Genomic DNA, 22,163 nt, shown 5'->3' on the forward strand with positions numbered 1-22,163 from the left:
ATATAAATTTATATACATATATATATATATATATATATATATATATATATATATATATATAAATTTATGTATAAACTGGTCATGTGCATACGTGCATATATATGTATGTATACATTCGTGTATGTAAGTATATCGTATGTTGTGTATATATATATCATCATCATCGTTTAACGTCTGCTTTCCATGCTAGCATGGGTTGGACAATTTGACTGAGGACTGGCAAACCAGATGGCTACACCAGGCTCCAATCTGATTTGGCAGAGTTTCTACAGCTGGATGCCCTTCCTAACGCCAACCACTCCGAGAGTGTAGTGGGTGCTTTTATGTGCCACCGGCACGAAGGCCAGTCAGGCGGTACTGGCAACGGGCCACGCTCAAAATGGTGTATTTTACGTGCCACCTGCACAGGAGCCAGTTTGGCAGCACTGGCAACGATCTCGCTCGAATATATATATATATTTGTATTTATGTGCTTTTCTGTGTATGTTCCACTGATGAGGCAAAGCATTTCTTATGCAGAGCCAAAAATCCGGGATCTGGAATTATCCAGTAATTTTTGCTAGTTTATTTTGTCTCTTCGTCTTCTCTCCTGGTGCTGTATGAATATTTAATGTGGTTTTAGAGTCAAGTTTTGACTGCTATTTCAAGCATGGTGGTATCTCTTAGATACCTTAAATTATAATTTAAAATAATTATTACCTTTGATGGTTTTTATTCTCATGCTGGCCACTTGATAAAATCGGAATTTAAATATCGATCTTATCCTTATTTATATAAATTTATATATATATATATATATATATATATATATATATATATATATATATATATATATATATATATCAGAGAGAGAGAGAGAGAGAGAGAGAGATCAACTGATAACACCACTGGTCCCTACCACTGCCTTTATTGCTTATACATGATTAAAATGTATGTAGTTCAAAGTTGTAAATGGAAAATAAGTTATATTACTTTCACTTTATGAAAACCATTAAATTCCTGTTCAAATATTACACATTCCATTTATTTACATAGAAAGTTTACATATATGTGTGTGTTGTGTGTGTGTGTGTAACTGATAAAAATAAATGGTGTTATTCCAGGTATAAGATCAATGTCAAAAGTAAGTACTTTATGAATGAAGTAGTTACATTACAGTTGTGTGTGTGTGTGTGTGTGTGTGTGTGTGTGTGTGTGCATGGGCCCAGTATGTAGGTAAGTAGTCTATTATTCTAATGGTTGCATTAGATATTTGTTAATCAGACAAAACTCATCTTTAAATGAAACATTTAATGTTGTGATAGTTGCATTTTAGATTATACTAAGATAATATATAAAATTAGTTTTATTTATTGTCTGTTGTTGTGAGACTTGTATTTTAGATATGATTTTGCACACCACACACACATACACACACGCATGTATGCATGCACACACACACAGATCACACACACACACACACACAAACACACATGCATTCACGTTTTTGCACATGTGTACACATAAATTTGTACATACAAATTAATGGAAAATACTCAATGCATAAAGTAGAGTTTGCTCACCTTTAAATTAGTTGTGTGTATGTGTGTGTGATTTCAAATTTGAATGTGGTGATAATGAATATCAATAAATCTTTATCAGTTGTTTTGGTCATTTGGACTTTGCTCACTTCTTTGAGTGATTCTTGTGGTAGACTGGTGCATTGTTTCATGACACAATCAGTTATGTTTTTCTTGTTTTATAGAATTTCCTAGAATGCCTGATTCACCCAATGATCATATGTTGCAAGAAACTCAAGAGAGGGATTTAAATTTTCACTTTTGAAATATTATTGCTCTCTTGTAGTCTATCGATGTAATAGCTACATTAGCCATTTTCATATGTAAGTCCATGTGATAATTAATAGTAATTAATGATGTTAATGATGTTTTTGTTGATTTGAATATGATTGTAATTAGTTTTAACAGCTATCTGCAAGTAGATGCACCATGCAGCACTATGATTCTTTGTACTTGCTAAGTTTATAGACTATCATAGTATGAATGTAAATTCCACTTTCTCCTCAAAATATTTTCTGACAGAGATTTATATCACAAAGGCATCCTATCCTTAATGGTGTCACAGAATTCTGTGTTTGTCATGGAATTTGCTAATCCAAAGCTGGTAAGTTATGTAATGTGAAAGTTTCTCAGATGGTCATCCAAAGTTTTACTCTTGATTCCGCACTAATGTAACAGCAGAGGTGCACCATGAACCAATGTTGGCAGTATTGAAAGCTGCTTGCTCCTCATTATAGGTGTTAACAGTTTGCTTTTAACACAGTTTGTATTCCCAAGCAAGGGTTCATAGTTTGCATTCCAGTCACCAGAACTACACTTAACTTTCAAATAACTTAGTTCACCTGGTTGTAAATAGGCACCTTTTGGATGTAATGCTTACTTCTATAGGCTACAAAATCACTGCATAGTTAATAAGTATTCCAGTGACTTAAATTGTTGAGTTTGAATCACCTTTCGTTATGGGTATCACTTATTAGATAGGTGAGTCTCCACTAAGTTAAGTTGTCCAGAAGAAATCTTCATTTAGTGTCTCAATAATCCAGAAGATTATGAGTACTCAAATATGTCATGAGACTTGTCTCAAAAGTGCCATGAGGGTGAAAAATATTTTTTTGAATATAACTAACTGCTATAGCTGACATTCTATATTAAATATGTTGTAAATATGTTCTATGTAAGATTATTGCCAAGCTTTTTTAAATGTAATTGTGTTTCTTTATTCCATTTAAGTTCATAGCCATATTTTTCATTGTTTCACTGTCAAAGACATTCTATTTATGTCATAAATATCTATAAGACAAGTGAATGTATAACATTCAATATTCAAAATGTGTAGCAAAATAAAGACAAGTAAAGATTTAAATGAAATTAATTAGAATTTGAACCAAATATCTTGAGAGTGCTTAAAAGATTACGCATAATGCAACCACCATTCAATAAATTAATTCCAATTCCCGAGATAGATTTTTAAAAAAAAGTAAGTGAAACAGAAAACATTATTAGCATTTAAGAGAAAATTGCCCAAATCATATTCCTCAAAGCTACTGAGTCACTTTTCTTTGTGTTATTTATTTATTCATTTATTTATTTTGTAAGATTTCAAAATATTCAGCATAACATAAAAAATACATTTTGTACTGTTCTACAAAATAAAATTTTCTTGATATCAAGAAAAAAATAAAAGAAAAAGAAAGAAAGAAAAATAGAAAAAAAATTCCCCAAATTTTTCATTCTTTGTATGCCACAGATTGAAAATCTACACACACACATCATCAGGAGAAACAAAAATTTAATTATTTTTATTTCCTTTATTTGCCCTAATTTTCAACCTTGAAGAAATGAAAAAAAAAAAAAAAAAATGAACAAACTTTAAACATTAAGGAACAACATTCACTGCAATTGGTCCTTCTGTGTATGTTGGTCAAAGTTTAACAATGAAAATCAATACTTTTTTTCTGTTTTCATGCAATCCCATACGGGACGTATTTATGGACATTTGAAAAGAAATGTTCCAGGTAATTTCTATTGCATAAATGGACTTGTCTACCCTCTTACTTCTACCCAGCTTCAATGTTATTTTATACTGCATGGAAAAAGCAATAACCAGCTTGTTGGGGTTTATTTTCCTATTGGGAGTGAAAAAAGAATAATGACCAAAACAACAAATATTTCTAATAATGACTTAACCTTTCCTGTAACACTTCCATTAATTATCATTTTATATGTGTGTGGGGGGTGTATACACACACACACACACACACACATTTGCATGTGTGTGTGTGAATAAGTGAATGTAGTCTTATATATTGAAATAATTTGGGCACATACATTTTAGGTTAGTAAATTTTAGAATATAGTCTGAATGTGAAAATAATTAAAATTACAATATTAAAAGTTTGGTTTACTAGCAATAGTATACACACACACACACACACACACACACACACACACACAGATATAAATGCATATACATACATACATATATATATATATATATATATATATATATATATATATATATATACATATATATATAAAATACAGGGTAGCAAAAAAAATTTTGAAATTTTATTTACCACCAGTGGTCTAGCAAGAGTAAAAAACAGTCAATAGACTATGTATTATTCATTTAAAATACAGAGATGCCTGTAATAGGACATCTAACCCGCTAGAAATAGCAGCAAAAGGCTACATACCACAAAAAGTAAGGATAATTTCGAAAGGGAATGAAAAATAAAAACATTTACCAATCTATATTCTGTACCATGGTTTCAAGTCAATTTTAGTAAGATAAAAATTTTTAATTTTTATCATACTAAAATTGACTTGAAACCATGGTACAGAATATAGATTGGTAAATGTTTTTATTTTTCATTCCCTTTCGAAATTATCCCTACTTTTTGTGGTATGTAGCCTTTTGCTGCTATTTCTAGCGGGTTAGATGTCCTAGTACATATATATATATATATATATATATATATATATATATATATATATATATATATATGCGAGTAAAAATAAGTACAAAAAGGTGTTTTTTTTGTATGATTGTATAGAGGAATATATTATTTTGTTCAAAAGAGTTCCAACACTGTCTGTTTTTTATGTTTTATTTATATTCCTGCAGAACCAATGTGGGGTATGGAATATGGAATATACAATATATAATATAATATACAATATATAATATAAAATAAAATAAAATAAAAATGGATGGCACCATGAAAGAAAGTATTGAATGTAGATGAAATATTGAGTGTTCAATATAAAGGATCAAATATATAAATATAAAAATATAAATATATAAAGGCGACTCGAGTTTCAGGGCTATTTCCCTTCGTCATGGCCAGTATGACAGACTTTAACAGAAGTCTGTCATACCGGCCATGACGAAGGGAAATAGCCCTGAAACTCGAGTCGCCTTTATATATTTATATTTTTATATTTATATATTTGATCCTTTATATTGAACACTCAATATTTCATCTACATTCAATACTTTCTTTCATGGTGCCATCCATTTTTATTTTATTTTATTTTATATTATATATTGTATATTATATTATATATTGTATATTCCATATTCTATACCCCACATTGGTTCTGCAGGAATATAAATAAAACATAAAAAACAGACAGTGTTGGAACTCTTTTAAACAAAATTATATATATATATATATATACATACATAGACAACAAGAGAATTGTTTAGATTAAATTAAATTAAATATTAATATCATTATATTTTTAAAGATTTTTTTCCTTTATTTTTACATTCCATAATGCCAATTTTAAAATCTTTAATTTCTTTTTTCTTTCTTACATCATTGAAGTGATTACAATTTAAAAGTGACTTATTAATTACACACTAATTGCAGTTGTCTTTAGTCTTAGATTTTATTTTGCTAAATTAATAATTTTCAAAATTAGATGTCTAAATATTTTCATTTATATTTTCTATATCCTCCATGCAAATTATTTTCTTTTAAAAATATAATAAAATAGAAAATTCTTATAAACTAATACCATTCCCATTCAGTATAGAACTTACAGAAAGAAGGAGAAGTTTAAGGGTTGACAAACAATTCTTTGATTATATATATATTAAGTCTGCACATTTTCTGTTTTGTATTTTGATAAATCACTGCAAATTTTCACCGTTATTTTCGTGATTTTAATTTTCTTTTATTAAAAGTCACTTTTTTTTTCTTCTTTTTCCTTTCTGTATTGTGTATTTTGTAATGCAAAAAGAAAAAAAAAAAGAAGAGGAAAATAATTTGTTGTAGTATATTATTTCACTCACACACACACACATGCACACGCACACACACACACACGCACATGCATATATTATATACGTATACGTTGTCTGTTGTCTATTTTTACTTTTGTGTTGCAGTAGGCGTGGTTGTATGAAGAAGTTCACTTTGCAATGACGTGATTTCATGGTTTATCCTACGGTATGGCACCTTGGGCAAGTGTCTTGTACCAAAGCCTCAGGTCAATGAAAGTCTTGTGTGCAAAATTTGTAGAGGGAAATTGTGTAGAAGCCTGCTCTTAGGTGATAGGTTTAGTTTGTTTAACTACTCGGCCCTTGGGAATCTCCAGCAAAGCTGATTCTGTTGCATACATTTGGGCCAGGTTTCCAGTCTAAAGTCAGCTTACTCTCTCTTTTCCACCACTGAAAAAAAAGCCCTGAAAAGTTATTTTGAAAGAAAAATAAATGAAAAATTGCTAATCATTTTCTATTACAAAGCCTAAGATAAGTTTTGTAAAAGAGGGGTCACTTAACCAATTGAATCATCCCAGAATATTACTGTTACATAGTTCAGTAATTTTAGAACAGAGAGTGAGGAGGGATGAAAAACTTGTCACTCTAAAGGGATAATGAAATAGAAACTCCAAATGTAGAATTATGGAACTAAATATCTGTAAGATGCTTTGTCTGGCTCTGTGTCATTCCTATCAACTTACTACACACATTCTATATCAATAGCTAGCAATAAATGTCTCTGTTCTTCTAATGGTTTCAACCATTGGATTGCGGCCCTGTTGGAACACTACCTTCAAGGTATTTTATCGTTTCTTTTTTTTTCAAACCCCACCAGTACTTAATCTGGCACTTCACTGTTCTCTGAAAATCGAAAATGCAAAGTCAACAGCAACACAAAAGAAGATAATTCAAGTAGACTTTAATACAGCAGGTCATTTCTGACTCAATGTACTGATTCTCACTCTTTACTAATATGTACACAATATGATATTGAGAATGTCTATAGTATATCATTTATTCTATATGATCTACTCTTTATCATATTAATACTTGTATACAAATAGCTTTGTGATATTAATAGTTCTTTATTATGCCATTTTATATTGTCAATTGTTATGTATATCAGTAGTTCTATATGAATACTTTAATAAGGCAAATACATGTGCATTAATATATATAACACAACTCTCTCTCTCTCTCTCTCTCTCTCTCTCTCTCTCTCCCCTTTACATAAACACCTAACCTGAAACTTAAGCATAAACTGCATTCCCCTTTTGAACCTGCTAGAAAGGGCTATGGGCTCAACTACTCTTTATCTGAGTAACAAATGTTCAAAGTTCGTTAATTATCCACTTAATTAGAATTATTTTCTTGACAGACCATAGTGACATGTCTGGTAAGATCTAACTCAACAATGCATCACAACAAAATATACAAGAATTATGAACCTACAACAGGCAACATTGTTGCTCAACAAGCTTGAAATAGCAACCAGATCTCCCTCAAATCACACCCTTCTGTCTTTAAAAAAGAAGCACATATTAAGTAATGTAGTTCTAGATACACTTTATGTCTTGAAAAAAAGAGAGATACTATAGCCAATGCTAGGGCATCTTTCATCATAGATCTATTCCATTGGTGCTAACCTGATGCTAACCAATAATGTATTCATGAATAATATGGAACTCCTATTGCCTCCTGCTGTAAACCACACCTGCCCTAGGTATGTTGTTACATGTTGTTTGATTGACTGAACTCCTTAGAGTTAAAGCTGATTTTCCAGCTGAGAAACTAACTGCCAGTAGTGATTTCTTATACCTGTGCATACATGGTATCAAATATTGATTTCTGAAATAACTGTAAAACTTTATATTTATAAGGAAATGCAAGGAATGTTATTTCTATGCTTCTCTCAAGGATTTTTATACAATATAAGGTTTGAACAATGTTTTCTTTTTCAAGATGTAATTCTGGATAAGAATGTAGTTCTAGACTTTCTCTAAAACAATTTTATCTGGAGAAAGTGGAATCTTTAGATTATTTCAGAGCAATCTTAGAAATATATTCCTACACAGCTGATCATATGGCTACTATTTATCCAGTACCGTGCCTGAGCAAGGCAATGAGCTGCTTCATCTTTGCTTGATTGAACAAAAAATGGGTGGAGGTGGAGCAGTCACACTTCCTGCTTCATAATCAATCGATTAGAGTAGAAAGGGTATCTGACTATAAAGACAGGTACTCTAACCTTTATATTCCAAAATATACACTAACTCTCCCCACCCTCCATTAATCGAAAAATAATCTAATGGAAGTTTGAGTAAAACTGTTTGGTTGAATCAGTGACAGATTATAAAATAATCAAAGAAAGGGAACAAAAGCCACTTTGATGAAGATAACACTTTATTTCTGTCAGTCATGCAATGTAAAGTGGAAAGAGTGGACAAGGAAAACTAGGGTGTGGATGAGACCGATCATTGTAAAAGGTTTAGTATAAGTTAGCGAAATGTATACTAGTATATTATTACTGAGAATTATTTTATCAACTCTAGTGGAATAAAAGGCAAAATTAAGTTTGGTTACAATGAAACTTGAAGCCAACAATAAAATGTAATGATGTAATACAAAAAATCTTGTGCTGTCTTATCATCTCCAATCTACATACTCTTGTCAGTGATAGTGTGTAAATAAAGTAGACTATTTCTTTATTGAATGAATAATTATGATATTGTATCTTCCATAGAAGATTCAATTAAGCACACGGTTGTTGAATATATTTCTAATCAACAGTTTCTATAAAACCATAAAATGTTTTAGAAATTATTGCCGTTTTCAAGCTTATGTACTGTTTTTTTTAGATATTAACTTTTAAAAAGAAATGGTGTTAAACATCATCTCTTTTTGCCTTAGGTTCATTTTATTTTTCCAGTGAATCTACCTTTGTTTAAGTATCCTATGACAAGTGAGTTATGATAATAGTCAACTTCATGATAATATCTATTGTGATGATCATACTGTGTCACTTAGTTTTGTGCAATACTCATTTCTCTTCTTCATCACCACTCAGTCTTAGATAAGACACAGTTCTAAGCCCTCAACTAAATTAACTGAGTGTTGGGGAACTTTTGGACAAACATTTGTTCCCTATTGAGAGAGCTTTTCTGTGTGGTCATTGACCTACAAGAAATAACATCCAAATCTCACTCAAATCATACCTTCTAAAAGAAGAATACAATGTTGTTTAAAATATACAAAAAGACAGGACAGCCATGGCTGAATTTCCTTTGATCAGATGGATCAAAATTAATCTGAGGCTAAACATTAACATCTGGAAGTAGAGAAAATAGGATTCACAATATAGATTTCAAACATCAGATATTTCACATTGTAACTGAAGAGAATTTTGCTTTTATATCAGCAAAATCCTTGAAAATTTGCTTTTAAAAATTCTTCAAAACAAAGAGAGCCTTCTTTGAATGAGAAATATTCACTTTTAAAAAGAATAACATTGCTTGTCTTAAAATGTCTTTGACAAATGTCTCATATGTTGTTGGGACAGATAATATTCTAGTATGGTGCTTTTTTTTGCTTTTTTTTTACTTATACAATTAAGCTTTTTTTTTTTCTTTTTTTTCAAGAGATGAGTCTTAAAATACGTGTTAATCTTGGAAGAAATATTTCCCCCACTGGAATTTCCCATTTATGGTTTTTCTTCACAAAGTACTTGCAAACACATTTTTTTTTTTTCCTAGATTTAGTTTTAGTTGCTACATCTGGAACTGAACAAACAAAAGTTGATTTGGGGAAATTCATTCTTCTGCCAAGGAGTATTTTATCTAGGCTTCCTTCTATTCATTTTTGCATTGGCTCAGATAATCAAAAAGCATTCTTGTGGGAGTTATGTAAAAGAATGTACCCAAGTTATTTGAATTCGTTTTACATTACATTTTTTTTTTTTTAATATGCCATTCTCAGGATTATGCTACAGATATTTTGACATGCTCTCTTGGGTAGTTTTGACTGTCACAATTTTTTTTTTTTTTTTTTTCAGTATCTTTTGTGAGTATTTTCTCGGAATATATTTTGCAAACAGCTTCAGATTCCCATGGGTTTCCATAATAACAAGAATAGTTATCAAATGAATTTAGTGAAAGGAATTAGGAAAGGCATTCAGCTGTAAAGTATTTTGCTCTAGCAATTTATGAAATATATCTGACTATGCAGAACTGGCATGGAAACATAGCTGTAGATATATTTCAAACAATAATAAATCTCTTCTTCAATTGAAATAGCCAAAAAAAATATTTATATTTTTTGTGTATATATTAAAATTAAGTCTTATTTGAGAAATGTACACTTTATAATTGGAAGAAAATTACATACATGTACACACAAATACACAAGTGAAATTCCATTATAATAAATATCAATATAATGAATTTTTCATTCTAACCATTTTTGTTCAATCTCCAGCAATAATGCTATTGGAACAAAAGTAAATGAGTCTCATTATAACAACATTCATTACAACATATACCTAAGTACAATGAAACAAAATTAAACCCCCAAGCACTAAAAAGTTCTTGTTACAATGAAAAACAAATACTTTTAAGATAACAGTTTTGTCAAGTCAGGTATGCATGCATACATGCACATTAACCATCCATCCATACATGCATACATACATACATACATACATACATACATACATACATACACATAGTTCAGCTAGAGCAGGAACAATGGAATTACTAAGAGGTCAAACACCATATTAACATACAGCTGTGTCAGAGGTAGGCACAAAATACAAAGGTGTTTATGTGTGTTCATCTGATAGTTTTTCTAATTTACAATCAAAAATAGAAATTTCATAAAATTAAATCAAAACAAATCATTTCAATTTAATTTGCTCTGTGCTCATGCACTAAAAAATGTACAAATTTTAATGGTCCCATTAACTAGGTATCAGATAGAGAGCTATCAGGTGCTTCAAAAAATGCCAAATTGAAGGACTGCATATAGTTAAATACAATAGCCTTTAGGGGACTCTTCATAAATTCTATTAGCTTTAATTTTGATTCATTTTTGGTCTCTTATTGATTTTGTTTCTCTTATCACCATTGAATTGAAATAATAATTTGAAAAAATAGACAGGATGATCACAGTTGAAATTTTCATTCTTATTAATGTGAGACAGAAAATTAATGTTTGGATACGAAAGCACACAGGAGTCAATGACATCATAAGGACCATCAAGGAGAAAAAATATAGATGGGCTTGCCACATTTTGTGATAGAAAGACAACAGGTGGACAATCAGTGTGATGGAATGGATACAAAGACAATGGACAAGATTAAGAAGCTGACCAAAGACAGAGATAATCTCACCCATTACCTGGGACCTATATGGCCACAACTGGCCAGTGATAGACAGTAGTGAAAGGAGTTCAAGGAGGGGTTTCTCTTTCAGGAATGATGAAACCCTGGAAAGGAACTAATGTGGGAAAACGAAATTTAATCCATCACCAAAAAGATAGGATGGTTACTACTGGAAAATTAGACAGAAAACTTCTTATTCCAATAGATACATGGGATAGTCATGGTTGGAATGCTTTTTATTTTTACTAATGGTCACAGATGGAAAATTAGAAAATTTCCTTCTACTATGATCAGTGGTAAGCACAGATAACCAAAAAGTTAGCTTTGCTAATTAGCTGTTAGCAAATTTGCAGTACCATGCCCACCACTGACTATGAACAAAGCAATTTGCATATTTTTAATGAATATGTAAAGTATAAAGGGTAGATATATCAAATACCCACCTCCCGACTTTTTTTTTTTATAAATATTTCTCTGGAATTCTATGTTTTCAGAAACAGAGATTATGAGTTTGGACGAAAAACTTCTCCAAATTTTAAATTAATCCACCACATCCCAAATTTTTATTATCTTTTATCTTCTACTAGTTTCAGCTCATTTTCACTTCTTGGGACCTCCTTTGATGAGTGACATTTGATGAATGAGGGAGTTTGATGTTTCTACCCTCATCTATGCTTCCTACCACAAATTATTTTTACCTGGAATTCTTAACAGGAGGAGATCATTTTGTTTTGAAAACACCTACATGCACCCCATGTAGGTCTCTCAGGCTTTTTTAGAGGATATTGAAAAGCTGTGGGCCCTTGAAATCCAAGCTGTTGTAGTATCTTGTCCTGTATCCCAATAGTAGTATTAGGATCTTTGGTACTATGCAGTGGCACTCCATTCTGTGTAACTTTCAATGTCATGGTTTGGTACACGTCCTTCCAGAATTTAACAGATATATATCACTGCATGTCTTTCTCATCTTCATTCTAGTGAGTAGTCTAAATTTTTTCAGCCTTTCCCAGTTACTGAAATGTCGAATTGAGGTAATCTTTGTTTATTTTTGCTAAATTGCTTCAAGTTCCACTGATAATTTTAGTATGGTAGCCATAGTTGCGAGTAGTAATCTAAGTGGTTGAGGACAAATGTCCTCCAGGGGGCCATCATGGTTTCTCGTTCTCTCATTCTGAAAGTTCTAAGGATCTGTCTGGCCATCCACCTGCATTTTATTTCCAATTTACTAAAATGCATCTGGAAAGATGCATCATTATTCATGTCAATGCCCAGGTCACACACTGATTTTGATTCAGCAATTAGTATCCCTGCTGGACTAATGTATCTTGTTTGCATTTCATTCAGCATCATGTACTGGTAGCACAGAGTTTGGAATTTTCCAGCATTAAACTGCATGTTATCATTCTCAGCCCACCTGTGTATTACATCCAACTTCTGTTGCAGGAGCTCAACATTCCCAGGGTTTTCTATCATCTGCATAATGAGCAAGGGTGAGCAGCTGAGGGCATGTCTGTGAGAGCCACTAGGAATAGCAGTGGCCCTAAGACAGTGCTCTGTGGAACACCGCTCACTATGTTTCCTTGGAGGTGGATCCATTGGTCACTACTGCCTGACTTCTAATTCTTAAAAAGTTATGTAGCCACTCTCAAAGTTTTCTAAGCCAAGATCATGCAACTTGTGACATATCATACCATAGTTGACTTCATCAAAGGCTTTTGCAAAGTCAGGATCAATCATATCCACATTTGATTTTTTGAGCATCTTCTTTAGCATCCTGTCATAATGCTGTAAGCGTTTGTGTCACGTAGCTTCTACCTGGTTGAAAACCATGCTGGGTGTCAATCAGCAAATCATTTTCTTCAATGAATGCAATGAATTCTCTTCAGACAATTTGTTCCATGACTCTGCTGATGTGTGAGGTCAGAGAGATAGCCCTGTGGCTTTTAGCAACTGCTCTGCCTTTTTCTTTTATAGATGGGGGCAAATTATTCCCTCCTTCAATTCACCTGAGAGCTTACCACTTGCAAGGAAGCTCTGAAAAGGAGCTGCAGTGGTTGTTCAAGAGTGCATTTGCATGGTTTGAGGACTGTTGGGAATCCATCAGAGCCTGCAGCTGAGTTTGCATCTATCCAATCTGTGGCTGGTATTACCTCTTCTTTGATGTCTATGTAATCAATTGTTACTGCCTTCCTTTTTACGTCTGTAGCGGTAAAGAACTTACAGGTTTGCTGATTTGCATAAGAATGGTGTGAAAACGCCGAGTTCTTTATTTACTGTTACACTTATCTTCATTCCAACAGTCAGAGGAAGAGTGATTTAAAAGTTTTTAATTTCGTAAAACAGTTTTTTCCAGAGATTTGGCAGTTATTTCTAGCATGTAAAAGTAACTACATTGAGGCCTCCTTCACTTTATCTCCTAGTTTAACACATATCCATGTATGCCCGAATGAGTGGACAAGTTTAATAACATGCAGATCATTGATATAGGGCTTGAGTGGTGTTGGTATTCCGAAAGGCGAGAGAAGATAGCATTTCAAAAAAATATTGAAATTTCATTAAAAAAAAATTTGTTTATTTGTTTACAGAATTGTAATTTCCTTCCCCCCCCCCCCCCCCCAATATTGAATTTGAAAAGAAATGTTTTAAAAATTTGATAAACAAAATACTGGTGTTGGGGGTAAATTAAAATTCTGCAAAGTTATCTGGACAAAATCATAATCTCCATTGTTGAAAAACAGAAATTCATAGAAATGTTTTTAAAAAAATGTGAGGAGGTGGGTATTTGACATCCACAGAATTAAACAGCAACAATCTGTTTGGTTATTTCAATATAATGAATTTTTCATTACAACTTTTTTTTATTCTTCATCAATTCCATTATAAAGAAATTTCATGTGTGTGGTGGGGGTGGGGGTGAGTGTAAAGATACTGGTTTTGTTTTTATACATTGTATGGGGTAAAAATTAGTTGGCGCTACACATATAAAGTTTGAGCTTAAGCAAATAGGATTACCCTTTGTCACAACTATTTCCCGGTCACATCTGAGGAGGTGCAATACATAAGAAACAACTCTTAGCCATAATTACTTAAAACTGCAACAGTCTACAATGGTTAGTTAGAAAAAATTCTCTTCCATTATGAAGAATATAGATAATGGTCAAAACTTCAGTTTCTTACAGATATAGTTAAGTTCAGAAGAAACCCATTTGACTCATAAATACATCTCTCACTCTCTCTCTCTCTCTCTTTCTCTCTCTCTCTCTCTCTTTCTCTCTCTCTCTCTCTCTCTCTCTCTCTCCCTCTCTCTCTCTCTCTCGCTCTCTCTTTCTCTCTTGTTACACTAATATATTGTTTCTTATTCAATAATCATTAGCACCAGTCTATATCATAACTACTTCAACATGTGCATTCAGTCAATTCTATCTGCTTATTTTTACACTCCAGAAACCACACAAAATTATATTCATAATTCTTATTCCCCTAAGCCTACATTGCTAATGAAATGTCTGCTCCTCTTTCAACTCAACATAACATTAGTATTTTCTGAACCAGGATAATGACAGTCGTCGTCATCATCATATTTTCCATGTTGCTTGTTGCTTGCAATAAGAAGGGATTAATAGTTTGAGTGGAACCTTTCCTCTATTCTAACACCACTATTTCATCCATAAGTGTCTTTAAATCAATTCACTTTTGAAAAGCACCTGGATCAGACTCTAAGCTTCCCTTGGCTGCCCAGGATTTTTTTCTTTTCGTTTCTTGCAAACATTGACGCACAAATGTTCAGCCTGGGTATCAGCCACAGTAATCTCCCTGATCTATAGAGGGTTTCCAAAGGTCAGGTGCATTGCACTTCTTCCCTTGACAAATTTATAAGACAAACAATTAAATACAAGCTGCATTTATATACTATATTAATCTATTCAATTTTGAAAAGAAAAATATGAAATATGTCATATCAAAAACGACAATTTTCTACGTAGACTTTTCTTTCTCTGTTTTTTGTATTTATATTTTTGCAAATCCCACTTCACTTTAAATAGCAGATTTCCTTCAGGAAGACATTAACAATATCACAACCTGATGGCCATCAGCTTCTAAAATTTTAATGTTTCATAAATCTTTAAGAAACAAATGTAAGAAACGCATCAATAAAAAAAACATTAACACTACTTCAAATGAAGTTTATGTTGATTATATTTAATTTTTTTTTTACAAATAGGAGAAACAGAACATAATATATAAAACAGAGTATCTATATTTTTATTAACTGAGGTACACCAGTAACTTTGTGTGTGTGTGTGTAAGTATTTGTTCCTTCAAAAAATATATACGTTTTAAGTTTTGATTGCTTCAATAAATAGCCAGATATGTCCCTTGGGACATCTATTTACACAATAAGATAAGTATATATATTTTATGGCACCAGTGCTTGATATAGAGAGTCAGAAGTCTAGAATTCTTCTCAACTGTTTTTTGATTACACTTTGAGCAAAACATTCATTCAAGATACAGAATAACATTTTATATTTTTTCAGTTGGTTTCTATGAAAATTTAAATTATCAATTCATATTTTTTCCTGTTTTAAGTTATTACTTTAAATTATTGCACCAACCACTAAGGGTAGATGAGTGGTTAATGAGATCTGTACAACCCATGTACAGGTATGTAGTCAGTAAGGTGAGGGTTGGCAACAAATATAGCAATGAATTCATTGTACAAGTAGGAGTTCACCAAGGATCAGTCCTTAGCCACCTCTTGTTCATAGTAGTCCTCCAGGCAATAACAAAGGAATTTAAGATGGGCTGCCCCTGGGAGCTCCTCTATGCTGATGGTCTTGTTCTTATTGCTGAATCACTACCAGAAGTAGAGAAATAATTTCAGGTGTGGAAGCAAGGTCTAGAACCCAAGGGCTTTAGAATTAATTCAGCAAAGACTAAAGTCCTAGTAAGTAGGAAAGCAGACAAATCACAAATCCCTTCAAAAAGAAACAGCCCTACTTGATATGTAGAAAAGGCATAGGTAGAAACTCAATAAGGTGTACCTGGTGCAAGTTATGGACACATAAAAGGTGCAGCAATATCAGAGGAAGGTTAACAGGGAAAATAGATTTTGTGTGTGGCAGGTGAACAGGTACAATTAACACAAGAAATGTACAGAAAATAGACTCTGTGAAATGCCAGGGGGGATACCTAGAAGTAGTTGAGAGCTTCTGTTATTTGGGTCGCCAAGTCAGCAATGGAGGTGGATGCTCTGAGAGTGTAGCTGCTAGAATAAGGATAGGCCAGGCAAAGTTCAGAGTTTTGTTGGTAATAAAGGGCTTCACCCTCAGAGAAAGACAGATTGCATGATGCCTGTGTGTGAATAGCCATGCTATACAGCAGTGAAACATGGGCTGTGATTGCAGAGGACATGTAAAGTCTTGAAAGAAATGAAGCCAGTATGCTTCGCTGGATGTCCAATGTCAGTGTGGACATATGACAGAGTGTAAGCGTCTTAAGAGAAACAAATCAAGTGTAAGAGGCATCAGATGTGGTGTGCCAGAGAGAAGACTGTGCTAGTATGGTCGTGTGATGTGTATGGATAAGGACAGCTGTGCAAAGAAGTGCCAATCCCTAAATATGGAGGGAACTTGTGGAAGAGGTAGACCCAGGAAGACATGGGACATGGTGGTGAAGCATGATCTTCATATGTTGAGTCTCACATAGATGATGACAAATGATCAAGACCCTATGGTCGTTTGCTGTGCTTGAGAAGACTTGCCAGGCAAAGTGAAAATATAGCCATGGACAGTGTCGGTGTCACATAAAGAGTACTCATGATGGTGACATGTAAAAGGCATACACTACAATCCTGGAATGACTAGGAAGAGCATCCAGCTGTAGAAACCAAGCCTAAATCAGACTGGAGCCTGTTACAACTCTCTGGCTTACCAGTTCCAGTCAAACCCATGCCAGCATAGAAAACAGATGCTAAATGATGATGGTGATGATGATGACTTGGATGAATTTTTTCAATTTTCTAAGTGTTTCTTACAATCTTACAATGAGGATAGATAGCATTATCTTGCTAATTTTGATTATTCCAACGTTTCAGTCAAAAAAAACTATGTATTTATAAAACAGTTTGGTCTCTAGAAATAGCAATTCCTTTTTGCCAAGGTAGAGAGGCAATGGAGTAAAAGTCGTTCAATTGATGTGTATGTGAGTTATGTGAGTGGATGAGACATATTTCTTGCTCATACATATTCTGTTGAAATGTATTGAGGATGTTTTATTTGATCTCTACATAGGATATATGCTTCAGTCTTCCAGGATGTGGGGTGGGGTCAATAGATATCAGACTTTCTAGAAATGTCATCTATGATATGTTTCAATCCCCTCCTTGTCAAAATTTATATTTTATTTTTTTCAAATTATAAAAAGCAGAACTTTCACAGAATTATTAGGATTATAAAGATGTAAGATTCTTGCTTCAGCTTACCTACTTTGTTAGCTTTGGGGATGATATCTAGCTGTAATGCATTTTTATTTGAGACATTTAAACATCCAAAGTCACAACCATGTCTAAATCAAGCAAACACAGCAAAACAAATGTAAAATAGAAACGGATAATGACAGTACCATTGAAGCCAATATGACTTATCTTGTAAAGATAACTGTAAACTACTTCTGAAATATATATATCTGCCATAGATGACATACATGTCATTGCCATTTATGCAATTTATAATGTTCATACAATACCTACTCATATAATGAATCTGAGGTAAGGAATCAAATGAAACAAACTGTCTTTATTCTATGTTCCATGTTTGTACTGTATCTCACTTTCATACAATATGTCATCTTCATACATATCACTTTAATAACTTACAATTATGCAATACCTCACTTTCATGCTAGATTTCACCTTTGTGAATATCTCACCTTTGCACAATATGCCATTTAATAGCACTGTTTCACCTTATACACTGTGTTGGCATCAAATCTTATCTCAACTTTTATACAATATTTCATTTTCATACAGAATCACAATATCTTACACTTACATAGCATATTATGTCAATACACAAAGCTTTTCATGTCAAAGAATTTTTTTTTATTATGAAAGAATTTATAATTTGAATGAAATAATTGCTAAGATTTCCAGTATAAATATATTAGACATTATAAGCACCAATTTGAAACAAAAATGAGAAGCAAGCTCATTGACTATGAGCTTGTTTTCTCTGTTTCTCTCCCTAAAATTAGTGCATGTAATGTTTAATATTATTTAATTTTATAGTTTCTTTCTGATTTTTATATTGAATCACAGTGTAAAATTTATGCATTATATTCTATGCCATAAAAGACTGAATAAATATCCAAAATTAGAATATGGGGGGGGGGGGTGAAATTAAAAATAAAAAATAAAAATTGCATATTCATAATCTCCGACATCTAAACGTAGTAATCTGAAAAAATATTTTCAAAAAAATTCATTTTTCAAGAAGTGCAAAACTGCATTAGCCCCCACAATTTTTATGTGTGTGTGTGCAGGTGTTGCCGTTATTATTATTATTATTATTATTATTATTATTATTATTATTTAATCCAAAGCACCTTGACATCACTCATTATGTTCAAGGCCTTATATTACCAGTTCCATTGACTACTAAAACTCTTAACCACACCCTGTCACCAGCTTTATTTCCTCTCCCACAAAAATTCTTGACCTATTCAATCAGTTACACTTTATCCAATTTCTTTGCATTTTCTATGCAAACAAACACAACTATACAATCTTCTTTCAATACTGTTTCCTCCTACATCCTATTTCTCACTATCTTACTTTATACATCTTTCTCTTCTTTTTATCACCCCCCACCTTTCTCTCTCTGTGCCTCTCTTATCCTTCTTTTTCACCCTCTATATACATATCTCTCCACCTACCTTAGTAGCTGATTTTCTGCTCTAACCATATATATTTAAATATTTCTATAAATTCCTCTGTATTTTGAAATGTTTTAACAGAAGGTTTATGTATTGGATGCATTTCCCGTTATACTCATACAAACCTGAAACTTATGTATGAAATGATATAAATATCACCGTCATCATCATTTAACAACTACTTTCTCAGCTGGACAGTTTGACAGGAGCTGACCAGCTAAAGGGCTGTTCAGGTTCCATGTCTGTTTTGGCATGGTTTCTTCAACTGGATGCCCTTCCTAACACCAACTACTTTACAGAGCGTACTAGGTGCTTTTATGCAGCACCAGTACAGGTGTTTTTTTTATGTCAGACCAGCACCTAGGAACCCACAAAATTAGGGATGCTCAGCTTGAGAAGGTTGCAGGAGAAAAGTCTGTATGCAAGGGCAACCATGCCTTAACTTAGCTGGACGTGTCTTTTGAAACACAGCAAAACACCAGGAGTCCCATTAATACAATTGACCATAGATAAATTTGTTTTGTAGAGGAACTTCCTTTTCATTTAACCAATTTTTTCATAATTCAATCTAATTCATCTCACAAATATTTATTTACAAATATCTGTACATTTTTAAACCTGTGAAAATAAGACATTGTGTAAATGTTTCATTATTGATACATTATGTCAATCTTGCTCTTTGGTATTTGAATCAGCTTATTCCATTAATTCACCATTTTGTGAGCATTTTAAATCATTGTTTTGTATGTTTTGCAACCTTCCTATTTTAACACTTCTTGTAAAACAAAACAAAAAGAAGAAAATGAAACATGAAAAATTATTAGTGTTGACTGTTTTTCTAAGAAAATAAATGATGTCATATATACACATATGCATTATATATATATATATATATATATATACATGCATATATAATATATACATGCATATATAATATATACATACATATATAATATATGCATGCATATATATATATATATATATATATATATATATATATATATATATATATATATATATATATATATATATATATATATATATATATATATATATATATATATATACATATATACTACTATCAACAGTTAAACATATATTAAATTTTTTTCAATTCCAGTTTGTTCATTACATAAGTATTTTGTGTGCACACAGGCACACACACACACACGTTTTTCTGTAGGAGTATGCTTTTGCTAATAATTCAGTTCTTTTTGTTTCACTTTCAGAGTAACAACAACGCACATATACTCTACACAGAACCCTATTATATGGACCCCAGTAACAGGGAGGGCAGTATGACATCCCAACCTTATGACTATGTTTCCAGACCAGGGTTAACTGATGTACCTGGTCCTGCTGATAGGTAATTATTATCATCATTATTTCCTTTTATTATCTGAATTCAATTCATGATGCTCCATGTCACTTTAACGTTATGTTAAGTTTATGTGAAATAATTATGCAGAGAGGAAAAAGAAATCCTAATCAATACTAATTGTTATATTCAATTATTTTGCTAATTATAGAAGACAAGTTCATATGCTAGCCTCATTAGATCTCATCAGTGAGCCAAGGTTTGCTGGAGAAGTGATGAGAGAACCACAAAGTAAATGTACAATCTGGTACACTGGTTACCATGGAAAACTAAAACTGTCTCTTCAAATTATTAACTACTTTATTAACTACATGTAGTTAGCCATACTGTTTACTTCTTCAGTGATGCCATCTGCTTCCCTGAGTAACTAAAAAGGCTAATTACATAAAAATACATGTTCATCGTTGGCTTTCCTTGCCAGCTGCTCAACATCAAGGAACAAACGATAATACTAACCCGTCCTTTAGGCAGAGGTAAAGGACATGGACTGCACCCCCCTTTTAGTTTTTTTTTGTTTGGTGGTGGTGGTGGTGGGGACATTCTACAGAAACCTCCTTTTATGAATTTCAAGTTTTCTGGTTAGATACTTTTTACGTATGCTATTTTAGTAGGAGAGGAGGAGTGTTTATTTATTATTATTTATTTTGGGAAAAATTGAAATTTCACAAAATTTTTGTACGTATTTCGCCCAAAAAATTTCTATAAAAAAACGAAAAATTGGGCGGGGTGGTAAAGTTCAAATGTTGAAATACCAATGTTTTTGCAGATTCGGAATCTCTGCAGTCGAAAAAGTGGGTTTCTGTAGCAAAAACCAAAACTGAAAGGGGTTGCAGTCCATATCCTTTACCTCTGCCATCCTTGGCTCTAAAACAGTGCTAACATTGTACTCCACTTTGCCTTACTCTGTGTGAAATAAGTGGTAAAGTCCCAGAAGTTTTCATGTTAAATGTTTTTTTCCCCAAACTATTTTGTACTCTACATACAAGTCAAGTATTCTGATTTCTGACATCATAATCCATTTGATATGATAGTATGAGAGACAAAGCTGATTATTGTTATGAAAATATTCAATTATTTTACTTTTACAACTTTGACATTGAATATTTGCAGCATTGTAGCAATTACATTTGCTTAAGTTTTGCAATAACGCATGGCAACCATAATCTGTGTCTGGATTTAGCAGTTTTTAAACATTTTCGTGACAATATGTTCAAAGTTACAGAATTTTCAAAGATAATCAAATATGCTATCCTTCTTACAATATGTAAACATACATAAGGTTTCTATGAAAATTTTGAACTATAAACCAAAATTAATGTGAATACATCAGGACTATTCCAATTTTATTCCTTGTCTATTTTGCTGAGGATGACAATTCTGGATGTGTTCTCTTTCAGTTATTTATTAACATTTTTTTCAAAAATTCTGTTACAGAATATCTACAACCAAATCTATCACTCATTTCAAACAGCAATGAAAATCTATTTTGCATCTGAAACATAATCTGCTTTACTATAAAGATTGTTTAGCTCAGTAAGGAACAATTAATTCCATCATATCTTAAGAGATGAATGCGCTAAAAATTTAGCCCTGACACAATATCCTGTAGCTTAATTCCATATATTTTCAGCCAAATACTT

At 32.3% G+C, this 22,163-nt stretch overlaps 1 protein-coding gene across 11 annotated transcripts in view; it reads left to right on the plus strand.

Moving 5' to 3' along the window:
• Positions 1–22,163, plus strand: part of LOC106878768 (irregular chiasm C-roughest protein) — an 898,223-nt gene that overhangs the window by 871,120 nt on the left and 4,940 nt on the right. For 10 of the 11 annotated variants that reach the window (XR_016241877.1, XR_016241878.1, XM_089352175.1 and 7 more), the window contains one exon: positions 20,375–20,511. Coding sequence is in view for 8 of the 11 variants with exons in the window: in XM_089352175.1 (XP_089208301.1) it covers positions 20,375–20,511 (137 nt within the window). In the remaining 3 variants the exon portion in view is untranslated. Of the gene's footprint in view, positions 1–3,563; positions 3,575–20,374; positions 20,512–22,163 lie in introns of all 11 variants that reach the window. The other variant, XR_016241876.1, reaches the window with a different exon arrangement.

Source organism: Octopus bimaculoides, chromosome 5 (assembly GCF_046866305.1).
Source record: "Octopus bimaculoides isolate indiv1 chromosome 5, ASM4686630v1, whole genome shotgun sequence".
In the NCBI taxonomy this organism is placed as follows: domain Eukaryota; kingdom Metazoa; phylum Mollusca; class Cephalopoda; order Octopoda; family Octopodidae; genus Octopus; species Octopus bimaculoides.